The sequence below is a fragment of the Odontesthes bonariensis genome, chromosome 14, assembly GCF_027942865.1.
Source record: "Odontesthes bonariensis isolate fOdoBon6 chromosome 14, fOdoBon6.hap1, whole genome shotgun sequence".
Taxonomy (NCBI): domain Eukaryota; kingdom Metazoa; phylum Chordata; class Actinopteri; order Atheriniformes; family Atherinopsidae; genus Odontesthes; species Odontesthes bonariensis.
The window spans coordinates 681,099-705,498 of NC_134519.1; the positions used below are offsets into that span (position 1 = coordinate 681,099).

The 24,400-nt window shown below is 51.3% G+C and overlaps 2 protein-coding genes across 7 annotated transcripts in view; one reads left to right on the forward strand and one right to left on the reverse strand.

Moving 5' to 3' along the window:
* The window catches only part of fastk (Fas-activated serine/threonine kinase), a 33,734-nt gene extending 25,664 nt beyond the window's left edge, over positions 1-8,070 (forward strand). Inside the window, exons 8-12 of one of the 2 annotated variants that reach the window (XR_012772802.1) lie at positions 602-693; positions 4,327-4,990; positions 5,068-5,182; positions 6,498-7,682; positions 7,769-8,070. Coding sequence is in view for 1 of the 2 variants with exons in the window: in XM_075482459.1 (XP_075338574.1) it covers positions 602-693; positions 4,327-4,990; positions 5,068-5,182; positions 6,498-6,584 (958 nt within the window). In the remaining variant the exon portion in view is untranslated. Of the gene's footprint in view, positions 1-601; positions 694-4,326; positions 4,991-5,067; positions 5,183-6,497 lie in introns of both variants that reach the window. The other variant, XM_075482459.1, reaches the window with a different exon arrangement.
* Positions 8,071-8,145: 75 nt separating this feature from the next.
* ubtfl (upstream binding transcription factor, like) overlaps positions 8,146-24,400 on the reverse strand; it is a 48,510-nt gene continuing 32,255 nt past the window's right edge. For 4 of the 5 annotated variants that reach the window (XM_075482465.1, XM_075482464.1, XM_075482466.1 and 1 more), the window contains exons 8-20: positions 14,714-14,824; positions 14,465-14,592; positions 13,137-13,278; positions 13,012-13,053; positions 12,832-12,933; positions 11,409-11,567; positions 11,192-11,320; positions 10,860-10,939; positions 9,762-9,951; positions 9,180-9,227; positions 8,955-9,092; positions 8,772-8,876; positions 8,146-8,494 (exon numbers count right to left, since the gene is read on the reverse strand). In XM_075482465.1, coding sequence (XP_075338580.1) covers positions 8,417-8,494; positions 8,772-8,876; positions 8,955-9,092; positions 9,180-9,227; positions 9,762-9,951; positions 10,860-10,939; positions 11,192-11,320; positions 11,409-11,567; positions 12,832-12,933; positions 13,012-13,053; positions 13,137-13,278; positions 14,465-14,592; positions 14,714-14,824 — 1,452 coding nt within the window. In that variant the 3' untranslated portion in view covers positions 8,146-8,416. The remainder of the gene's footprint in view (positions 8,495-8,771; positions 8,877-8,954; positions 9,093-9,179; positions 9,228-9,761; positions 9,952-10,859; positions 10,940-11,191; positions 11,321-11,408; positions 11,568-12,831; positions 12,934-13,011; positions 13,054-13,136; positions 13,279-14,464; positions 14,593-14,713; positions 14,825-24,400) is intronic. The other variant, XM_075482467.1, reaches the window with a different exon arrangement.

Here is a 24,400-nt window from a genome sequence, read left to right on the forward strand (position 1 = left end):
GCACACAGGTAACAGCTGCACACAGGTATTAGCGCACACAGGTATTAGCTGCACACAGGTAACAGCTGCACACAGGTATTAGCCCACACAGGTATTAGCTGCACACAGGTAACACCTGCACACAGGTATTAGCTGCACACAGGTAACAGCTGCACACAGGTATTAGCACACACAGGTATTAGCTGCACACAGGTAACACCTGCACACAGGTATTAGCACACACAGGTATTAGCACACAAGTATTAGCTGCTTCATGTGCTGATGCGCTCTTGAATAATCAACAGCAATCATAGAGGGCTCAGGACGGGAGATTGGACCGAAAAAAAAAGTTTCAGTGTAATCTGTTGGTTTCCTTAGCTAGGAAATTGTTTCTGAATTTGCTCTATATGAACGAATTGGATTATTTTGTAAATAATTATGATTACAATTAATTGAATTCCAATTGGCTTGAATTGGACTTTATTATCTAAGTGTCTTGAGATGACATTTGTTGTATTTGGCGCTATATAAATAAAAATGAATTGAATTGAATTTAATAGACAGAAGCAAAACATAAAGAAATGGTTCTGGTTCTGGTTCTGATTGGTCTCTCTGGTGTCAGTTATAAAGGTCTGGTGGCTGAGGCTCTGCGACAGCTGGTGGGAGAACAGAACTACAAGCAGGATGAGGTTCTGGCCCCGGGATACTACACAGGTACTACGCTGCTACTACGCTGCTACTATGCTGGTACTATGCTGGTACTACGCAGGTACTACGCTGCTACTACGCTGGTACTACGCTGGTACTACGCTGGTACTACGCTGCTACTACGCTGCTACTACGCTGGTACTACGCTGGTACTACGCTGCTACTACGCTGCTACTACGCTGGTACTACACAGGTACTACTCTGGTACTACGCTGGTACAACCCAGGTACTACGCTGCTACTATGCAAGTACTATGCTGGTACAACCCAGGTACTACGCTGCTACTATGCTGGTACAACCCAGGTACTACGCTGGTACAACCCAGGTACTACTCTGGTACTACGCTGGTACAACCCAGGTACTACACTGCTACTATGCTGGTACAACCCAGGTACTACGCTGGTACCTCCTTTAAACTTCCCCTCACTATCAGTTTAAAGGAGAAAAGCAGATCAGATTTATAACATGAAGCTGTTATAACAGGGCAGCCATCTTGGCTCTGCCCTCATAAGCAGTCTTAGAACAGAGCAGGCTAACAAGCCGTTGCCCCAGTAACAGGAGCAGGTGCAGCTCGTTGTCCCGGTAACAGGAGCAGATGCGGCTCGTCTGTGTCTCTGACATGTACGCTCACTATGGCTTCTTAAAATCGCACTATAATTTTGACTGCACACGACTGTCTCGAACAAACGGTCGCTGTTCCAAAAGTAAAAGTCGTATCCGAATAATTCTTGAACCGTCAGCGCCCCAAGAGACGGCAGAAGCCAGCGGCGTAATTTCCATTCGGCTACTATGTGTGGCTCGTTTTTTATGGCAGTTTTAAAATAATTTTTCACCTGAATTTCATGATTTCAGGCGTTTATAATGGGCGGAATGTCAGCTGGAGGGCCGACTCCCTGCGCTCAGAGGCGATTTGTGAGAAATCTGTGTGGCAGAGCTCAATGAGTGTGACTTTGTGTGAAAGAGGACAAAAATACCTACGTTTTTAAGTAAAATTTGTCCAGATTGGGCAGATATTTTGGACATGAGAGACATTTGTTCGAGGAATTGGTGCAGTATCGAATTTAGAGTGAGAAACAGAGTGGGAGAGACACCTCGGCCGAGATGTAGTCTTCCTAAAACGTAAACTGCCGTTGTGTCAAAGCTGTATAAGGTATCAACAAACCCTTTGGTTTAGTTAAAGCTGAGAGTCTCCTGTCTCATATAAACTTTGAATGAGGTCTGTGTTATGCTTTATGGCTGAGTTATAAGGCCTCAAAAATAGCCCATTTTGGCTCCAGTTGAGCGGTCGGACCATTAAGCCCCATACACACACGTCGCTGCTATTTACTCGCTCAGCGAGTGAAGTCAATAGAATGTCTATGTGTTCACACGAGGCGAGGAGGCGAGGAGGCGAGGAGAGCACAAGCGAGTACAAGCGATGCGATGTGGGCGGATTCCGAGATGAACATATTTCAACTTCGAGCGACGCGAGTAAGCGAGTAAAAGCGAGTAGCCAATTAAAATGCAGAATACAGATTATTGACAGGTGACGTTCCCCCAGTTTTCTCCAAACAGTGGCCACCCAACTTCTACACACCAAGTCAGCAAAAGCACCCAAGCGAGTGAGCGAGTAGGCGAGTGAGCGAGTAGCGAGTAAATAGCAGCGACGTGTGTGTATGGGGCTTTAGGGTCGGACCATTAGAGTTCGGACCATTAGAGTTCGGACCATTAGGGCGGAAATGGGAGAAAAATAAGAGTCTGGCAACAGATTAGCATTATTATTATTATTATTATCTCCCATAATTAGGAGTGCAGTTAAAGGGACACTATGTAATAAATTAAGTCATTTATTAGCTCAAATCAACATATTCATTCATAAGTTAGTCCTCATTGGTGTAAAATGATCTCTGTCAAAAATCTCACTTATCCGCCTGAGTGAAGAATAACTTGTCTGTATCTACATAGAGCAGGTAAGCTCTATGGAGGCCGCCATGTCCTTCCGCTCTATGAAAAATGACGAAGTGCCGAGAGGGACATAAAGCACTTCGAATCGCGATTTCCCCACCAGGCCTACAAGCGGAAATGACGTCATTGTGACGTCATTTCCGCCAAATGGCTTATTACAGCCGCTAATGCTAAATAGATTTTATTCCTTGGCACATATGTCTTTGTGTTCATTAGCTTTCTTTTTGTAAGTGCATCATCTTCTTCTTTTTATTATTATTCCTATGCTCCCCCTGGATATCTTCTTTTTGGCGTTATGCTCATATTTGTAAACTGTTATTTTGTTGATTTACTAATAAAGTTTAAAAAAAAAAAATAAATGCTAAATAGATTTTATCTGGTAAATGATCCCACTAATAATGCATTGATTGTTACCAAACTTCTGCCGTAGTACACATAGGCTCTTAACTCACAAAACGAGGCATTAGAAAGTTTGTAAGTTTACCGGGAGTTTATTTACCGCTGCTAATGCTCCTATTGCTAACGCAGGCTAATGCTAACGCTGCGTCGACGTCACTTCCGGTAACTCCCGGAATATGACTAATTGCATTGTTTGCACACCAAAGGAGATGTTATGTTATCTGACATGTTATCTGTCATCTGTATTCATAGTGTTGTTGTGTGTGTGTTATGTAATCCTTTGTACTGTGTGTCTTGATTTCTTTTTGTTTGTATGGACCTTGAGTCTGAAGCTATAGCTTCTTGAATCTTGACACATTCCGCTTGCCGTAGTTCAAGAAGTTGCAGCGCACATTTGAAAACGTGAGGCGCTAGAGAGCAAATTCATTCAACTTTGCAAAATAAAATTGCACCACTAGATGGGGGAAGAAATTACATAGTGTCCCTTTAAAGCACATTACTGCCTTACTGTACTGTATATCACTGTGGCACTTTTATTTGCTTATTTGTTTCCATGCCTGCAGGTATTTCAGGTTTTTATATCAGACATTGTTGCACTGAACTACGATGTGCAGAATTAGTTTATTAGCTCACAGAAGTGGTCTGTTTGTAAGTGTTTAATGATCAAATAAGTGAAGAAAATAAAGAATCAGGGACATCCTGGATCTGTTTCTTCATTTTTTAAATGTTCTGTAGAAGTATCGGATCGGGACATCCCTACCACAGAGTACTACAGAGTACTACAGAGTACCGCAGAGTACTACAGAGTACCGCAGAGTACCACAGAGTACCACAGAGTACCGCAGAGTACCGCAGAGTACTGCAGAGTACTACAGAGTACTACAGAGTACCGCAGAGTACCACAGAGTACCACAGAGTACCACAGAGTACCGCAGAGTACCGCAGAGTACTGCAGAGTACTACAGAGTACTACACAGTACTACACAGTACTACACAGTACTTCACAGTACTACAGAGTACTTCACAGTACTTCACAGTACTACACAGTACTACACAGTACTTCACAGTACTACAGAGTACTACACAGTACTACACAGTACTTCACAGTACTTCACAGTACTACACAGTACTACACAGTACTACACAGTACTTCACAGTACTTCACAGTACTACAGAGTACTACACAGTACTACACAGTACTTCACAGTACTTCACAGTACTACACAGTACTTCACAGTACTTCACAGTACTACACAGTACTACACAGTACTACCAGACCTGTCCCTCTCTCTGCAGACTTTCTCCTCTGGTTGGACGGTTCTGGTCGGGTTCTGCCCATCAGGTCTGGATCCGGTCTACCTCTGAACATTGGTCCTCCGTCCTGTGTCACCATGGCGACCAAGATTGCTGAGGATGCGGTTGCCGTGGTGACTTCAGAGCTCCAGACGTTTTCTCCCTTTGCGGCGTTGGAGGGCGGCGCCGAGCAGCCGTGTCAGGTGGCCGAAGGAGTGGGCGGAGCCACGGAGGCTCACGCCTTCCTGCCCCACCACATCTGCAGCGCGGCGGGGGCCTCGGCGCCGTCGGGGCCCCGGCCCGGGACCAACGGCGGGCCCCTGGACTATGGGCCCTACTACGCCCCGGCAGCAGAGTACTTCTCCAGCCTGGCCAAGGAGCACTCGGTAGAGAGCCAGGACAGCTCCACGCTCAGCAGCCCCCCCTCCGACAGCCTGGCCCCCCCCGGGGCCCCAGAAGGGGCCCCCGCACCAGACTCCCTCTTCCAGTTCTCCATCGGCAAGATCCTGGAGGACGAGGGGGCCGCAGGGGCCCCGGGGGGGCAGGGCCCAGGATTCTACGAAGCAGGGACGTACCCTGAAGGGTCGGGGGCCGACAGAGGGCCCACAAACCCCCCACAGCTTCACTCCACAGACCGACCGGAACCGGAACTGAGGCAGATCCAGAGGTGGGTCCGGCTCACAGGTCTGAGCTGCTGCCGGGCGTTCAGAACCAGATCCGCTAACTCCTGTCCGCTCTCTGCAGGGTCATCATGTCCGTCAACGACAAGTGGCACTACTGCCACAACTCGGAGGTTCTGGTCGGGTCCAGAGCCATGAGGGACCGGCACCTGAGGCTGCTGGGCTACGTCATCCTGCAGGTGAGTCCTGAGCAGATCTGTTGTCTTGGTGCTGGTTCCAGGGTTCCAGTGGTTCCTGAATGGTGCAGCCGGTCCTGGTTTGCAAAGTCCAGCTTCATGCCCCGATCCGATGAATCCAGGTGGAGGGCAGAACCGACCCCGGCCCGGTTCTGCCCTCCACCGGTGTGCTCACCCTTCTACCCTGTCAACAATTTTCCAGCTTTGATCTCCCTCAGTAATCTCAGACCTCATCAGGAAGTCCAAACCCTCTTCTGGTCTCCTTGCCCCCCCCACAGTCCTGGTCAGATCCTTCCCTCTCTGCTCCCCCTCATGTCAGCATCATCCACTCCTCACTGTCCTCTGGAATTGTTCCCGCTCTCTTAAAGTCTGCAACTGTCAGTCCCTTCTTGAAAAAACCTGGTTCAGACCCGAAAGATTTCAATAAGCTCCGCCCCATTTCTCACCTTCCTTTCATCTCCAAAATCCTGGAAAAAAATGTTGCTTCCCAGCACCAAGTACAGCCTTTATGAACAATTCCAGTCTGGTGTCCGTCCACACCACAGCGCAGAAACGAGATCACCAACATGGCCGCTGACTCCGGTTCCATCCTCGTCCTCCTCCATCTAAGCGCAGCCTTTCACACCATTTCTCACCCCATCCTCCTGAGGCATCACCAGCACCCCCTGCACTGGTTTCACTCCTACCTCACAGGCCTGTTCATACAGCTCCTCTCAGCCCTTCCCGTCACTTCAGGTGTTCCCCAGGGCTCCGTCCTGGGGCCCCTCCTCTTCATCATCTACCTCCTCCCACTTTTTTCAGAAAATTTGGTAAACATTTCCACTGCTTTGCGGATGACACCCAGCTCTATCTGTCCAGTAAACCTGACTCCCCTCTCCCTCCCTCCTCCCTCACCCACTACTCTCTGAGATTAAATCCTGGCTCAGCTCAAACTTCCTTAAACTCAACAGCGATAAAACGGAACTCCTCCTTGTTGGCACCAAATCCACCTTTCCAAAGGTGACAGTTTCTCCCTCTGGTCCTAAACTCTGCAGCCCCCCATCATCACCGGTACCCCCTCCTTTCACCGTATCAGCCCCGTCCTCCAGCAGCTTCACTGGCTCCCGGTCAAATTCAGAATAACTTTCAAAACCCTACTGTACACATTCAAGGCACCATCAGCCCCCAACATCGACTCTTTACTCTTCAGATCCAAAACCGTCTGTTTAAAGCTGCATTCTCCCTCAAGCCTCTTTTTAACTTGTTATTTTATTTATTGTGTGTTTAATGTGTTGTAAAATGTATTATTACTACCATGTGTTCTCTCGTTCCCTCTCAGCTGCCGTACCATGAGCTGGAGAAGCTGAACGGCATCGAGGAGGTGAAGCAGTACCTGCACAAGAAGCTGCTGGACGTGCCACCATGACCGAGAGCGTGCACGTGTGTGTGCACGTGTGTCCTATCGGGCAGAGCGCCGTGGGACCCAGCTCCACTTTAACCACCATCAACCAAACTCCATTTTTACAGGATTTAAGGAGGCCGATCAATTCCTTCGCTCATCAATGTCTCCCGAGGGATCGATCAATAACCAACGGATCAATAACCAACAGATTAATAACCAACGGATCAATGTGCAGCTGATTAAAGGACCATTCTGCTGATCTCACTGCTTCCTGCAGATCCACCAAGCAGACCTGGAGCTAATGTTTCCCCTCTACCCTCACCTGCCCAGGTGAGACGGGGCTAATGTTTCCCCTCTACCCTCACCTGCCCAGGTGAGACGGGGCTAATGTTTCCCCTCTACCCTCACCTGCCCAGGTGAGACGGGGCTAATGTTTCCCCTCTACCCTCACCTGCCCAGGTGAGACGGGGCTAATGTTTCCCCTCTACCCTCTCCTGCCCAGGTGAGACGGGGCTAATGTTTCCCCTCTACCCTCTCCTGCCCAGGTGAGACGGGGCTAATGTTTCCCCTCTACCCTCACCTGTCCAGGTGAGACGGGGCTAATGTTTCCCCTCTACCCTCACCTGTCCAGGTGAGACGGGGCTAACGGGGCTAATGTTTCCCCTCTACCCTCACCTGTCCAGGTGAGACGGGGCTAATGTTTCCCCTCTACCCTCACCTGTCCAGGTGAGACGGGGCTAATGTTTCCCCTCTACCCTCACCTGTCCAGGTGAGACGGGGCTAATGTTTCCCCTCTACCCTCACCTGTCCAGGTGAGACGGGGCTAATGTTTCCCCTCTACCCTCACCTGCCCAGGTGAGACGGGGCTAACGGGGCTAATGTTTCCCCTCTACCCTCACCTGTCCAGGTGAGACGGGGCTAATGTTTCCCCTCTACCCTCACCTGCCCAGGTGAGACGGGGCTAATGTTTCCCCTCTACCCTCACCTGCCCAGGTGAGACGGGGCTAATGTTTCCCCTCTACCCTCACCTGCCCAGGTGAGACGGGGCTAATGTTTCCCCTCTACCCTCACCTGCCCAGGTGAGACGGGGCTAATGTTTCCCCTCTACCCTCACCTGCCCAGGTGAGACGGGGCTAATGTTTCCCCTCTACCCTCACCTGTCCAGGTGAGACGGGGCTAATGTTTCCCCTCTACCCTCTCCTGCCCAGGTGAGACGGGGCTAATGTTTCCAGGGGGGTCCAGGAGCAGCAAAGTGATCTTTAAACGTGCCGTGTGGATAAACCTTTATTTCTTTTGATGGTGGGGGGGCAGGTCCATTTTATAAGGTTTGGGTAACCATGGTAACGACAGTGTATGTGGGACTATTTTGTAAAACGTGCCAAAGGCTCAGAGGAGACGGCGGCTTCAGCAGGTGATTGTCGGGGTCAAAGGTCAGATTATTTATTTGTGTATCTGGTGACGGACGAAAAGAAGTTTGTTTATATTCTATAAATCTATAAAGTGAGACAACCTGAAGAGACTCGTGGCGTCTTTATTCACTGATGATGTCACCGTGATGTCACATGACCACACAACACCACAGAGGTGAGAAAAAGTGCATTTATTTTTCTTCTTTCTCCGGCTGAGTGGAGGCCCAACACAGACTCCTCCCTCAGCGGTAACAACCAACAGACTCCGCCCCCAACGCTGCGTCCAAATAAGGAAGAGTTGGAAGCCCCCCCCCGTCTGAAACGTCCATCAGATAAAAACCAATAAACACTCAATAAAAAACAGAAACACACAGGTAACAAAATGCTCCGCCTCTCAATGCTTTGGCACGTCAGGAGGCGTGGCCTAAACGGCCTGAGGGGGCGGAGCTAGTCTGAGTCCGATTCGCTGGATTCCTCTGAGGAGCTCTGGTCTTCGTCGTCCTCTTCTTCATCTTCTTCGTCGTTCTGAGGAAACGGGAAGTAAAACAACAGAAGAAGACTTTAGAATGTTAGTGACCACATGGCGTCATTAAGACCAGGTCAGAAGCTCAGCCAATCACCTTACACTTCAGCAGGGGGAGGGGCCTAATTAGCATATCATTAAAGACAGTTTGTGTCCGACTCAGAACTTAAACTGACATCAAAGATTTGCCTTTAAATGTTGAAACTCCAGGAAACTGTTCAGACTGAACCAGTTCCTGCGGACCTGCTGCTCTGAGAACTGAACCTAAACCATAATCACCTCGTCCTCGTCTTCGCTGTCCGTGCTTCCCGATGTCTCGTCGTCTTCGTCAGAGTCCGACGAGCCGCTCTTCTCGTCCTCCTCGTCCGAGTCGGACATGTCCTGCTGGAAGACGGACGGACGGGTTTAGGATAGGCGGCCTGACAGACCGGCCCGAGGGTTTACCTTCCCCAGGGTAGTTACCTTGGCGCGGTACGCCATCGCCCTCTTGCCCACGCTGATCCCCGGCGTGGCCGCCTTGGTTCCCGTCACCTTGGCCTTGGCCGTCACACGGACCTTAGCCACGGGGCTGCTGCGGACTTTGGTGCTGCCGCGGCGTTTCTGAGCAACAAGAAAACAGGTTGAGACGACCAGGCCCCCCACCAGGGCCACCGACCAGGGCCCGATTCTGAACTGAGCGGGACTTACCGAGGACGAGAACTCCTTGTAGACGGCCCGTTCCTGCGGAGACAGAGACTGAGAACAAGAGACGCCGGGTCAGTAACGGGACGGCATTGGGACGGCAGAGGCTCTGTGGGACGGCAGAGGCTCTGTGGGACGGCAGAGGCTCTGTGGGACGGCAGAGGCTCTGTGGGACGGCAGAGGCTCTGTGGGACGGCGTAACTACGGCAGAGGCTCTGTGGGACGGCAGAGGCTCTGTGGGACGGCAGAGGCTCTGTGGGACGGCGTAACTACGGCAGAGGCTCTGTGGGACGGCAGAGGCTCTGTGGGACGGCGTAACTACGGCAGAGGCTCTGTGGGACGGCAGAGGCTCTGTCGGACGGCGTAACTACGGCAGAGGCTCTGTGGGACGGCGTAACTACGGCAGAGGCTCTGTGGGACGGCGTAACTACGGCAGAGGCTCTGTCGGACGGCGTAACTACGGCAGAGGCTCTGTCGGACGGCGTAACTACGGCAGAGGCTCTGTGGGACGGCGTAACTACGGCAGAGGCTCTGTCGGACGGCGTAACTACGGCAGAGGCTCTGTGGGACGGCGTAACTACGGCTCACCTTGATCCAGGCCTCCAGCTCCGCCTTGTACTCCACCTGCTGCTCCTCCACCAGCTTCTTGTACTTGTCCTTCTGACTCTGGCTCAGCTTCTGCCAGCGCTTCCCGATCTCCACCATCCGCTCCTTCAGGCTGAAGTGGTTCAGCTCGCCGTTGGTCAGCAGCTCCTGGGAGAACATCTGATACCCGCTCCTATTGGACAGCCAGGGCAGGGGGAGGAGCTTAAATCAGAGGACGCAGGCACTGGTGCATTCAAACGCAGAGGAACAAAGGGGACACGTTACCGTGGGCGTCCCACGCTTTGAGATGACGTGAACACGTCCAAACATTCGTCTCAATCTGTTCAGAACCTCTAAGTTCTCAGTCCAAACTCACTGAGAGGGCCGACAGGAAGTACTTTTAAAGATGGTTTTCAAGATAAGAGCTCATTGATAGTTACCAGAACTGTTATAAATATGTTAGACGATATCAAACAAATCCCAGAACGGTTTAGGCCCAGAATGCATCTGTGATATGTTCAGAGAATATAAAGCCAGCAGAGCTCTTAGATCCAAGGACTCAGGTCAGCTGGTCCAGTCCAGAGTCCAGACTAAACATGGAGAAGCAGCATTTAGCTGTTATGCTGCCAACAAGTGGAACAAACTGCCAGTGGAGATTAAACTTTCACCAAATGGAGACATTTTTAAATCCAGGTTAAAGACATTTCTGTTCTCATGTGTCTATGCATGAAATCTGTATGATATCTTTGAACTTATCTGGACTGTTGCTGGTTTTTAAATTAATTTAAATGATTTTATTTGTTTCTCTTTATATTCTTTTATGTATTTTTTATGCTTCTTCCACTCCCTGCTGCAATGCTTTTATTTTATGTGAAGCACTTTGAAATGTGCTATATAAAAAAATTTGATATGATTTCAAAATAAAAGCTCAACTGAGCTGAACAGGAAGTCAAAAATGCTCCTCTGGAAACTTCCTGTTTAAAAACAGATGTTTGTGGTTGTTGTGAATTCATTCGCACACGCACACGCACACACACACACACACACACACACGTGCACGCACTAACTGAGACTCACACACACACACTAACTGAGACTCACACCGGGGGCTTCTTCGGTTCTCCATCAAACTTGGGCTTCCGCTGCCCGGCCGCCGGGGTCCTCATCTCCAGCAGCTCCCTCTGCAGGACACCAAGAGTCAGTGCAGCTCCCAACAAATCATTCACACATAAAACACGAGGAGGGGGCGGAGTCAGGGGGCGGAGTCAGAGGGGCGGAGTCAGAGGGGCGGAGTCAGGGGGGAAATGGAACAGCAGCTTTTCTTGGTAAAGCGATTTGGTTTTTGGTGACATCACCACATTCCTGAAAAGCGGAACGTGTTATTGTTTGGCGGGCGGTGGGTGGGGTCAGTGCGAGGGGCGTGGCTCACTGACCACGGGTCGGTACTGAACCTCGTAACGCTTCTGGTCCTCTGCGGCCTTCTTGATCCACGGAAGCTTCTCCTTCTTCTCCATCGACTTCCAGGCCGCCTCCATCGCCGCCTGCGCCTTCCTGCGGTCGCTCTGCGGGCGGAGTCACATGACCAGAGACGGGTTGGACCAGGAAACAGCTGAGAACTGCACGCTACTCTGAGCATGACTGATGGCTCACTCTGTATTTAGCCAGGTAGTCTCCGATCACGCTGTGCTGCCACATCTCCTCCGCCGTCTTAGGCGTCTCCGGCAGCTTTGGCGTCTTCTTCCCGTCCCGCCGGTCTCTGGGCGCCCCGGCAGGTCCCCACGGCTCCGGCTCCGCCTCCCGACCGCGCTCCTGTGACCAGGGCAGTGGACACTGATCATTCACCGGATCAATAGTCTGATCCATAGTCTGACCCCAGCTGTGTGCAGGGTATTTAACGGGTCTTAACCTTGACTGACGGGTATTTAACGGGTCTTAACCTTGACTGACGGGTATCTAACGGGTCTTAACCTTGACTGACGGGTATCTAACGGGTCTTAACCTTGACTGACGGGTATCTAACGGGTCTTAACCTTGACTGACGGGTATCTAACGGGTTTTAACCTTGACTGACGGGTATCTAACGGGTTTTAACCTTGACTGACGGGTATCTAACGGGTTTTAACCTTGACTGACGGGTATCTAACGGGTCTTAACCTTGACTGACGGGTATCTTACGGGTTTAACCTTGACTGACGGGTATCTAACGGGTTTTAACCTTGACTGACGGGTATCTAACGGGTTTTAACCTTGACTGACGGGTATTTAACGGGTTTAACCTTGACTGACGGGTATCTAACGGGTCTTAACCTTGACTGACGGGTATCTAACGGGTTTAACCTTGACTGACGGGTATCTAACGGGTCTTAACCTTGACTGACGGGTATCTAACGGGTCTTAACCTTGACTGACGGGTATCTAACGGGTCTTAACCTTGACTGACGGGTATCTAACGGGTTTAACCTTGACTGACGGGTATCTAACGGGTCTTAACCTTGACTGACGGGTATCTAACGGGTTTAACCTTGACTGACGGGTATCTAACGGGTCTTAACCTTGACTGACGGGTATCTAACGGGTCTTAACCTTGACTGACGGGTATCTAACGGGTCTTAACCTTGACTGACGGGTATCTAACGGGTTTAACCTTGACTGACGGGTATCTAACGGGTCTTAACCTTGACTGACGGGTATCTAACGGGTTTAACCTTGACTGACGGGTATCTAACGGGTCTTAACCTTGACTGACGGGTATCTAACGGGTTTAACCTTGACTGACGGGTATCTAACGGGTCTTAACCTTGACTGACGGGTATCTTACGGGTTTATAACCTTGACTGACGGGTATCTTACGGGTTTAACCTTGACTGACGGGTATCTAACGGGTCTTAACCTTGACTGACGGGTATCTAACGGGTTTAACCTTGACTGACGGGTATCTAACGGGTCTTAACCTTGACTGACGGGTATCTAACGGGTTTAACCTTTACTGACGGGTATTTAGCGGGTCTTAACCTTGACTGACGGGTATCTAACGGGTTTAACCTTGACTGACGGGTATTTAGCGGGTTTTAACCTTGACTGACGGGCTCTTGGCTCGGTGGGGGCTGGAGCCCAGTCTGGCCCCGCCCATCTTCTCCTCTGAGAGGACTCGGTCTCGCTCCTCGTCAGGAAGGCTCTGAAAATTAATCAGAAAGTGTTTAAGCGTCTCGGGTGGCGTTTGGGTGGCAGAGCGAGCCGTCGGTTCTGCTCTCACCTCCAGGAAACGCTGCAGGTCGATGTCGTACTGCTTCTTTTTCTGGTGAGACAGAGATCAGAACTGTTGGGTCCGGTGTTAGAGACCCCAGAGGGAGAGCTGCAGGTTCTGGTTCTGGTACCGACCTGCTCGCAGCGCTTCTGGAACATGTCCTTCTCCTTCTGGGTCATCATCTTCCACTGTTTGCTGCAGAGCACCATGCGCTCAGTGCTGGGGACGTCCTTCATGTTCACCATCAGCTCCGCGCAGTACAGCGAGTAACCGTTGCTGGGCAGAGGGGTAACCGGGTTAACTTATACGGGTTAACCAGGTTAACTTCTGAGGGTTAACCAGGTTAACTGGGTTAACTTATACGGGTTAACTGGGTTAACTTCTGCGGGTTAACTTCTGCGGTTTAACTTCTGCGGGTTAACCGGGTTAACTTCTGTGGGTTAACCGGGTTAACTTCTACGGGTTAACCAGGTTAACTTCTGTGGGTTAACCGGGTTAACTTCTACGGGTTACCATCTACGGGTTAACTGGCTTAACTTCTACGGGTTACCATCTACGGGTTAACCGGGTTAGTTCTGTGGGTTAACTGGGTTAACTTCTATGGGTTAACCGGGTTAGTTCTTTGGGTTAACTGGGTTAACTTCTATGGGTTAACCGGGTTAGTTCTTTGGGTTAACCGGGTTAACTTCTACGGGTTCACCCTGACCTACCCATATTGTCCCCTAACCCACCCATAATGTCCCCTAATCCACCCATAGTGTCCCCTAACCCACCCATAGTGTCCCCTAACCCACCCATAGTGTCTCCTAACCCACCCATAATGTCTCCTAACCCACCCATAGTGTCCCCTAACCCACCCATAATGTCCCTAATCCACCCATAGTGTCCCCTAACCCACCCATAATGTCCCTAATCCACCCATAGTGTCCCCTAACCCACCCATAATGTCCCTAATCCACCCATAGTGTCCCCTAACCCACCCATAATGTCCCCTAACCCACCCATAGTGTCCCTTACCCACCCATAATGTCTCCTAACCCACCCATAATGTCTCCTAACCCACCCATAGTGTCCCTAACCCACCCATAATGTCTCCTAACCCACCCATAGTGTCCCCTAATCCACCCATAGTGTCCCCTAACCCACCCATAATGTCTCCTAACCCACCCATAGTGTCCCTAACCCACCCATAATGTCTCCTAACCCACCCATAGTGTCTCCTAACCCACCCATAGTGTCTCCTAACCCACCCATAGTGTCCCCTAATCCACCCATAGTGTCCCCTAACCCACCCATAGTGTCCCCTAATCCACCCATAGTGTCCCTTACCCACCCATAATGTCTCCTAACCCACCCATAGTGTCCCTAACCCACCCATAGTGTCCCCTAACCCACCCATAGTGTCCCCTAACCCACCCATAATGTCCCTAACCCACCCATAATGTCCCCTGGTGAAACTCACGGTGGAGGCTTTGTTGGCCGTCCGTCAAACTTGTCCTTCAGCTGCCGCTCAGCCTTGGTGAGGACGGAGCGCACGTGTTCGTCTGCGTTGGTGTCTGGATGAGCTTCGTGGTACGCTCTCATGCTGCCCTACAACACAGAAGGTCAAACACACTCAGAGACACAACAGCCCTTCCAGAGGCCTCCTCTGTGGGTCTGTGGGACAAAGATGGCGCACGGGAAGAAGAAGGAACCCGTTGGGTTCTTGTACCTCGTAGTCTTTCTGCAGCTCCAGGGCTTTGCTGATCCACTTCAGTCTCCTCTTGTCTGACAGCTGGGACCACTGTCTCCTGAGGGCCTCCTTCAGCTCCTTTTGACTCATCTAAAGACAGAGAGACAGAAACTCTGAGCAGAGACACACTGAAACAGAGACACTCTGAGGCAGAGACACACTGAGACACACTGAGACACACTGAGACAGAGACACACTGAGACAGAGACACACTGAGGCACACTGAGACAGAGACACACTGCGACAGAGACACACAGAGACACACTGAGACAGAGACACTCTGAGGCAGAGACACACTGAGGCAGAGACACTCTAACACAGAGACTTCTGAGACAGAGACACACTGAGGCAGAGACACTCTGAGACAGAGACACTCTGAGGCAGAGACACACTGAGACACACTGAGACACACTGAGACACACTGAGACACACTGAGACAGAGACACACTGAGGCAGAGACTTCTGAGACAGAGACACACTGAGGCAGAGACTTCTGAGACAGAGACACACTGAGGCAGAGACACTCTGAGGCAGAGACACACTGAGACAGAGACACTCTGAGACAGAGACACACTGAGACAGAGACACACTGAGGCAGAGACACACTGAGGCAGAGACACACTGAGACAGAGACACACTGAGGCAGAGACACTCTGAGGCAGAGACACACTGAGACACACTGAGACAGAGACACACTGAGGCAGAGACACTCTGAGACAGAGACACACTGAGGCAGAGACACACTGAGACACACTGAGGCAGAGACACACTGAGGCAGAGACACACTGAGACAGAGACACACTGAGGCAGAGACACTCTGACAAAGAGACACACTGAGACAAAGAGACACTGAGGCAGAGACACACTGAGATAGAGACACACTGAGACAGAGACACTCTGAGAAAGAGACACACTGAGACAGAGACACACTGAGACAGAGACACACTGAGGCAGAGACACTCTGAGAAAGAGACACTCTGAGGCAGAGACACTCTGAGACAGAGACACACTGAGAAAGAGACACTCTGAGACAGAGACACACTGAGACAGAGACACACTGAGACAGAGACACACTGAGACAGAGACACTCTGAGAAAGAGACACTCTGAGGCAGAGACACTCTGAGACAGAGACACACTGAGGCAGAGACACTCTGAGACAGAGACACACTGAGGCAGAGACACTCTGAGAAAGAGACACACTGAGACAGAGACACTCTGAGAAAGAGACACTGAGGCAGAGACACACTGAGGCAGAGACACACTGAGAAAGAGACACTCTGAGAAAGAGACACTGAGGCAGAGACACTCTGAGAAAGAGACACTGAGGCAGAGACACACTGAGACACACTGAGACAGAGACACACTGAGGCAAAGACACACTGAGACACTCTGAGACAGAGACACACTGAGGCAGAGACACTCTGAGACAGACACACTGAGACACTCTGAGACAGAGACACACTGAGGCAAAGACACACTGAGACACTCTGAGACAGAGACACACTGAGGCAGAGACACACTGAGGCAGAGACACACTGAGGCAGAGACACTCTGAGACAGAGACACTCTGAGGCAGAGACACTCTGAGACAGAGACACTCTGAGGCAGAGACACACTGAGACAGAGACACTCTGAGACACACTGAGACAGAGACACACTGAGACAGAGACACACTGAGGCAGAGACACTCTGAGACACACTGAGACAGAGACACACTGTGGCAGAGACACTCTGAGACAGAGACACACTGAGGCAGAGACACACTGAGACAGAGACACACTGAGGCAGAGACACACTGAGGCAGAGACACACTGAGACAGAGACACACTGAGACACACTGAGACAGAGACACACTGAGGCAGAGACACACTGAGACAGAGACACTCTGAGACACACTGAGACAGAGACACTCTGAGGCAGAGACACACTGAGGCAGAGACACACTGAGACAGAGACACTCTGAGACACACTGAGACAGAGACACACTGAGGCAGAGACACACTGAGGCAGAGACACACTGAGACAGAGACACTCTGAGACACACTGAGACAGAGACACACTGAGGCAGAGACACACTGAGACAGAGACACTCTGAGACACACTGAGACAGAGACACTCTGAGGCAGAGACACACTGAGGCAGAGACACACTGAGACAGAGACACTCTGAGACACACTGAGACAGAGACACACTGAGGCAGAGACACTCTGAGGCAGAGACACACTGAGGCAGAGACACACTGAGACAGAGACACTCTGAGACACACTGAGACAGAGACACACTGAGGCAGAGACACACTGAGGCAGAGACACACTGAGACAGAGACACTCTGAGACACACTGAGACAGAGACACACTGAGGCAGAGACACACTGAGACAGAGACACTCTGAGGCAGAGACACACTGAGGCAGAGACACACTGAGGCAGAGACACACTGAGACAGAGACACACTGGGGCAGAGACACACTGAGGCAGAGACACACTGAGACAGAGACACACTGAGACACACTGAGGCAGAGACACACTGTGGCAGAGACACTCTGAGACAGAGACACACTGAGGCAGAGACACACTGAGGCAGAGACACTCTGAGGCAGAGACACACTGAGGCAGAGACACACTGTGGCAGAGACACTCTGAGACAGAGACACACTGAGGCAGAGACACACTGAGACAGAGACACTCTGAGGCAGAGACACACTGTGGCAGAGACACACTGAGACAGAGACACACTGAGGCAGAGACACTCTGAGGCAGAGACACACTGAGACAGAGACACTCTGAGGCAGAGACACACTGAGGCAGAGACACACTGTGGCAGAGACACTCTGAGACAGAGACACACTGAGGCAGAGACACTCTGAGGCAGAGACAGTCTGAGGCAGAGACACACTGAGGCAGAGACACACTGTGGCAGAGACACACTGAGGCAGAGACACACTGAGACAGAGACACTCTGAGGCAGAGACACACTGAGACAGAGACACTCTGAGACACACTGAGGCAGAGACACACTGAGACAGAGACACTCTGAGACACACTGAGGCAGAGACACACTGAGACAGAGACACTCTGAGACACACTGAGACAGAGACACTCTGAGGCACAGACACTCTGAGACAGAGACACACTGAGGCAGAGACACACTGAGACAGAGACACACTGAGGCAGAGACACTCTGAGACAGAGACACACTGAGGCAGAGACACACTGAGACAGAGACACACACACACTGAGACACACTGAGACACACTGAGAAAGAGACACACTGAGACACTCTGAGAAAGAGACACACTGAGGCAGAGACACACTGAGACAGAGACACACACACACTGAGACACACTGAGACACACTGAGAAAGAGACACACTGAGGCAGAGACACACACACACTGAGACACACTGAGACACACTGAGACAGAGACACTCTGAGGCAGAGACACTCTGAGGCAGAGACACACTGAGGCAGAGACACACTGAGACACACTGAGACAGAGACACACTGAGGCAGAGACACACTGAGACAGAGACACTCTGAGACACACTGAGACAGAGACACTCTGAGGCAGAGACACACTGAGACAGAGACACTCTGAGACACACACACACTGAGGCAGAGACACACTGAGGCAGAGACACACTGAGACAGAGACACTCTGAGACACACTGAGACAGAGACACACTGAGGCAGAGACACACTGAGACAGAGACACTCTGAGACACACTGAGACAGAGACACACTGAGGCAGAGACACACTGAGACAGAGACACACTGAGGCAGAGACACTCTGAGGCAGAGACACACTGAGGCAGAGACACTCTGAGACAGAGACACACTGAGGCAGAGACACACTGAGACAGAGACACACTGAGGCAGAGACACACTGAGGCAGAGACACTCTGAGACAGAGACACACTGAGACACACTGAGGCAGAGACACACTGAGGCAGAGACACACTGAGACAGAGACACACTGAGACAGAGACACACTGTGGCAGAGACACACTGAGACAGAGACACACTGAGGCAGAGAAACTCTGAGGCAGAGACACACTGAGACAGAGACACTCTGAGGCAGAGACACACTGAGGCAGAGACACACTGAGGCAGAGACACTCTGAGGCAGAGACACACTGTGGCAGAGACACTCTGAGACAGAGACACACTGAGGCAGAGACACTCTGAGGCAGAGACAGTCTGAGGCAGAGACACACTGAGACAGAGACACACTGAGGCAGAGACACACTGAGGCAGAGACACACTGAGACAGAGACACACTGTGGCAGAGACACACTGAGGCAGAGACACACTGAGACAGAGACACTCTGAGGCAGAGACACACTGAGACAGAGACACTCTGAGACACACTGAGACAGAGACACACTGAGACAGAGACACTCTGAGACACACTGAGGCAGAGACACACTGAGACAGAGACACTCTGAGACACACTGAGACAGAGACACTCTGAGGCACAGACACTCTGAGACAGAGACACACTGAGGCAGAGACACTCTGAGACAGAGACACTCTGAGGCAGAGACACACTGAGGCAGAGACACACTGAGACAGAGACACACTGAGGCAGAGACACACTGAGGCAGAGACACTCTGAGGCAGAGACACTCTGAGGCAGAGACACACTGAGACAGAGACACACACACACTGAGACACACTGAGACACACTGAGAAAGAGACACACTGAGACACTCTGAGAAAGAGACACACTGAGGCAGAGACACACTGAGACAGAGACACACACACACTGAGACACACTGAGACACACTGAGAAAGAGACACACTGAGGCAGAGACACACACACACTGAGACACACTGAGACACACTGAGAAAGAGACACACTGAGGCAGAGACACACTGAGACAGAGACACACTGAGGCAGAGACACACTGTGGCAGAGACACTCTGAGGCAGAGACACACTGAGACAGAGACACACTGAGGCAGAGACACTCTGAGACAGAGACAGTCTGAGGCAGAGACACACTGAGACAGAGAAACACTGAGGCAGAGACAGTCTGAGGCAGAGACACACTGAGGCAGAGACACTCTGAAACACACTGAGGCAGAGACACACTGAGGCAGAGACACTCTGAGGCAGAGACACACTGAGGCAGAGACACTCTGAGACAGAGACACACTGAGAGAGACACTCTGAGAAAGAGACACACTGAGGCAGAGACACACTGTGGCAGAGACACTCTGAGACAGAGACACACTGAGGCAGAGACACACTGAGACAGAGACACACTGAGGCAGAGACACTCTGAGACAGAGACACACTGAGGCAGAGACACACTGAGACAGAGACACTCTGAGACACACTGAGGCAGAGAAACTCTGAGGCAGAGACACACTGAGACAGAGACACTCTGAGGCAGAGACACACTGAGGCAGAGACACACTGAGGCAGAGACACTCTGAGACAGAGACACTCTGAGGCAGAGACACACTGTGGCAGAGACACTCTGAGACAGAGACACACTGAGGCAGAGACACTCTGAGGCAGAGACAGTCTGAGGCAGAGACACACTGAGGCAGAGACACACTGAGGCAGAGACACTCTGAGACAGAGACACACTGAGACAGAGACACTCTGAGGCAGAGACACACTGAGACAGAGACACTCTGAGACACACTGAGACAGAGACACACTGAGGCAGAGACACACTGAGACAGAGACACTCTGAGACACACTGAGGCAGAGACACACTGAGACAGAGACACTCTGAGACACACTGAGACAGAGACACTCTGAGGCACAGACACTCTGAGACAGAGACACACTGAGGCAGAGACACTCTGAGACAGAGACACTCTGAGGCAGAGACACACTGAGGCAGAGACACACTGAGACAGAGACACACTGAGGCAGAGACACACTGAGGCAGAGACACTCTGAGGCAGAGACACACACACACTGAGACACACTGAGACACACTGAGAAAGAGACACACTGAGACACTCTGAGAAAGAGACACACTGAGGCAGAGACACACTGAGACAGAGACACACACACACTGAGACACACTGAGACACACTGAGAAAGAGACACACTGAGGCAGAGACACACTGAGACAGAGACACACACACACTGAGACACACTGAGACACACTGAGAAAGAGACACACTGAGGCAGAGACACACTGAGACAGAGACACACTGAGGCAGAGACACACTGTGGCAGAGACACTCTGAGGCAGAGACACACTGAGACAGAGACACACTGAGGCAGAGACACTCTGAGACAGAGACAGTCTGAGGCAGAGACACACTGAGGCAGAGACACTCTGAGGCAGAGACACACTGAGACAGAGAAACACTGAGGCAGAGACAGTCTGAGGCAGAGACACACTGAGGCAGAGACACTCTGAAACACACTGAGGCAGAGACACACTGAGGCAGAGACACTCTGAGACAGACACACTGAGGCAGAGACACACTGAGGCAGAGACAAACTGAGGCAGAGACACTCTGAGACAGAGACACACTGAGAGAGACACTCTGAGAAAGAGACACACTGAGGCAGAGACACACTGAGACACACTGAGGCAGAGACACACTGAGGCAGAGACAAACTGAGGCAGAGACACTCTGAGACACACTGAGAAAGAGACACACTGAGGCAGAGACACACTGAGACACACTGAGAAAGAGACACACTGAGAAAGAGACACACTGAGGCACACTGAGGCAGAGACACTCTGAGACAGAGACACTCTGAGGCAGAGACACTCTGAGACACACTGAGGCAGAGACACTCTGAGGTAGAGACACACTGAGACAGAGACAGTCTGAGGCAGAGACACACTGAGGCAGAGACACTCTGAGACACACTGAGGCAGAGACACTCTGAGACAGACACACTGAGGCAGAGACACACTGAGGCAGAGACAAACTGAGGCAGAGACACTCTGAGACAGAGAGACACTCTGAGAAAGAGACACACTGAGGCAGAGACACACTGAGACACACTGAGACAGAGACACACTGAGACACACTGAGGCAAAGACACACTGAGGCAGAGACACTCTGAGACAGACACACTGAGACACTCTGAGACAGAGACACACTGAGGCAAAGACACACTGAGACACTCTGAGACAGAGACACACTGAGGCAGAGACACACTGAGACAGAGACACTCTGAGACAGAGACACTCTGAGGCAGAGACACACTGAGACAGAGACACTCTGAGACACACTGAGACAGAGACACACTGAGACAGAGACACACTGAGGCAGAGACACTCTGAGACACACTGAGACAGAGACACACTGTGGCAGAGACACTCTGAGACAGAGACACACTGAGACAGAGACACTCTGAGACACACTGAGACAGAGACACTCTGAGGCAGAGACACTCTGAGGCAGAGACACACTGAGGCAGAGACACACTGAGACACACTGAGACAGAGACACACTGAGGCAGAGACACACTGAGACAGAGACACTCTGAGACACACTGAGACAGAGACACTCTGAGACACACTGAGGCAGAGACACACTGAGGCAGAGACACACTGAGACAGAGACACTCTGAGACACACTGAGGCAGAGACACACTGAGGCAGAGACACACTGAGACAGAGACACTCTGAGACACACTGAGACAGAGACACACTGAGGCAGAGACACACTGAGACAGAGACACTCTGAGGCAGAGACACACTGAGGCAGAGACACTCTGAGGCAGAGACACACTGAGGCAGAGACACACTGAGACAGAGACACACTGAGACACACTGAGGCAGAGACACACTGTGGCAGAGACACTCTGAGACAGAGACACACTGAGGCAGAGACACACTGAGGCAGAGACACACTGTGGCAGAGACACTCTGAAACAGAGACACACTGAGGCAGAGACACACTGAGACAGAGACACTCTGAGGCAGAGACACACTGAGGCAGAGACACACTGAGGCAGAGACACTCTGAGACAGAGACACACTGTGGCAGAGACACTCTGAGACAGAGACACTCTGAGGCAGAGACACTCTGAGGCAGAGACAGTCTGAGGCAGAGACACACTGAGGCAGAGACACACTGAGGCAGAGACACTCTGAGACAGAGACACACTGAGACAGAGACACTCTGAGGCAGAGACACACTGAGACAGAGACACTCTGAGGCAGAGACACTCTGAGACAGAGACACTCTGAGGCAGAGACACACTGAGGCAGAGACACACTGAGGCAGAGACACTCTGAGGCAGAGACACTCTGAGACAGAGACACACTGAGGCAGAGACACACACACACTGAGACACACTGAGACACACTGAGAAAGAGACACACTGAGACACTCTGAGAAAGAGACACACTGAGGCAGAGACACTCTGAGACAGAGACACACTGAGGCAGAGACACACTGAGACAGAGACACACACACACTGAGACACACTGAGACACACTGAGAAAGAGACACACTGAGACAGAGACACACTGAGGCAGAGACACACTGAGACACACTGAGACACACTGAGACAGAGACACTCTGAGGCAGAGACACACTGAGACAGAGACACACTGAGACAGAGACACACTGAGGCAGAGACACACTGAGACAGAGACACACTGAGGCAGAGACACACTGAGACAGAGACACTCTGAGGCAGAGACACACTGAGGCAGAGACACTCTGAGGCAGAGACACTCTGAGGCAGAGACACACTGAGGCAGAGACACACTGAGGCAGAGACACACTGAGACAGAGACACACTGAGGCAGAGACACACTGAGACAGAGACACACTGAGGCAGAGACACTCTGAGGCAGAGACACACTGAGGCAGAGACACACTGAGGCAGAGACACACTGAGACAGAGACACTCTGAGGCAGAGACACACTGAGGCAGAGACACACTGAGGCAGAGACACACTGAGACAGAGACACACACACACTGAGACACACTGAGACACACTGAGAAAGAGACACACTGAGGCAGAGACACACTGAGACAGAGACACACACACACTGAGACACACTGAGACACACTGAGAAAGAGACACACTGAGACAGAGACACACTGAGACAGAGACACACTGAGGCAGAGACACTCTGAGGCAGAGACACTCTGAGGCAGAGACACACTGAGACAGAGACACACACACACTGAGACACACTGAGACACACTGAGAAAGAGACACACTGAGACACTCTGAGAAAGAGACACACTGAGGCAGAGACACACTGAGACAGAGACACACACACACTGAGACACACTGAGACACACTGAGAAAGAGACACACTGAGGCAGAGACACACTGAGACAGAGACACACACACACTGAGACACACTGAGACACACTGAGAAAGAGACACACTGAGGCAGAGACACACTGAGACAGAGACACACTGAGGCAGAGACACACTGTGGCAGAGACACTCTGAGGCAGAGACACACTGAGACAGAGACACACTGAGGCAGAGACACTCTGAGACAGAGACAGTCTGAGGCAGAGACACACTGAGGCAGAGACACTCTGAGGCAGAGACACACTGAGACAGAGAAACACTGAGGCAGAGACAGTCTGAGGCAGAGACACACTGAGGCAGAGACACTCTGAAACACACTGAGGCAGAGACACACTGAGGCAGAGACACTCTGAGACAGACACACTGAGGCAGAGACAAACTGAG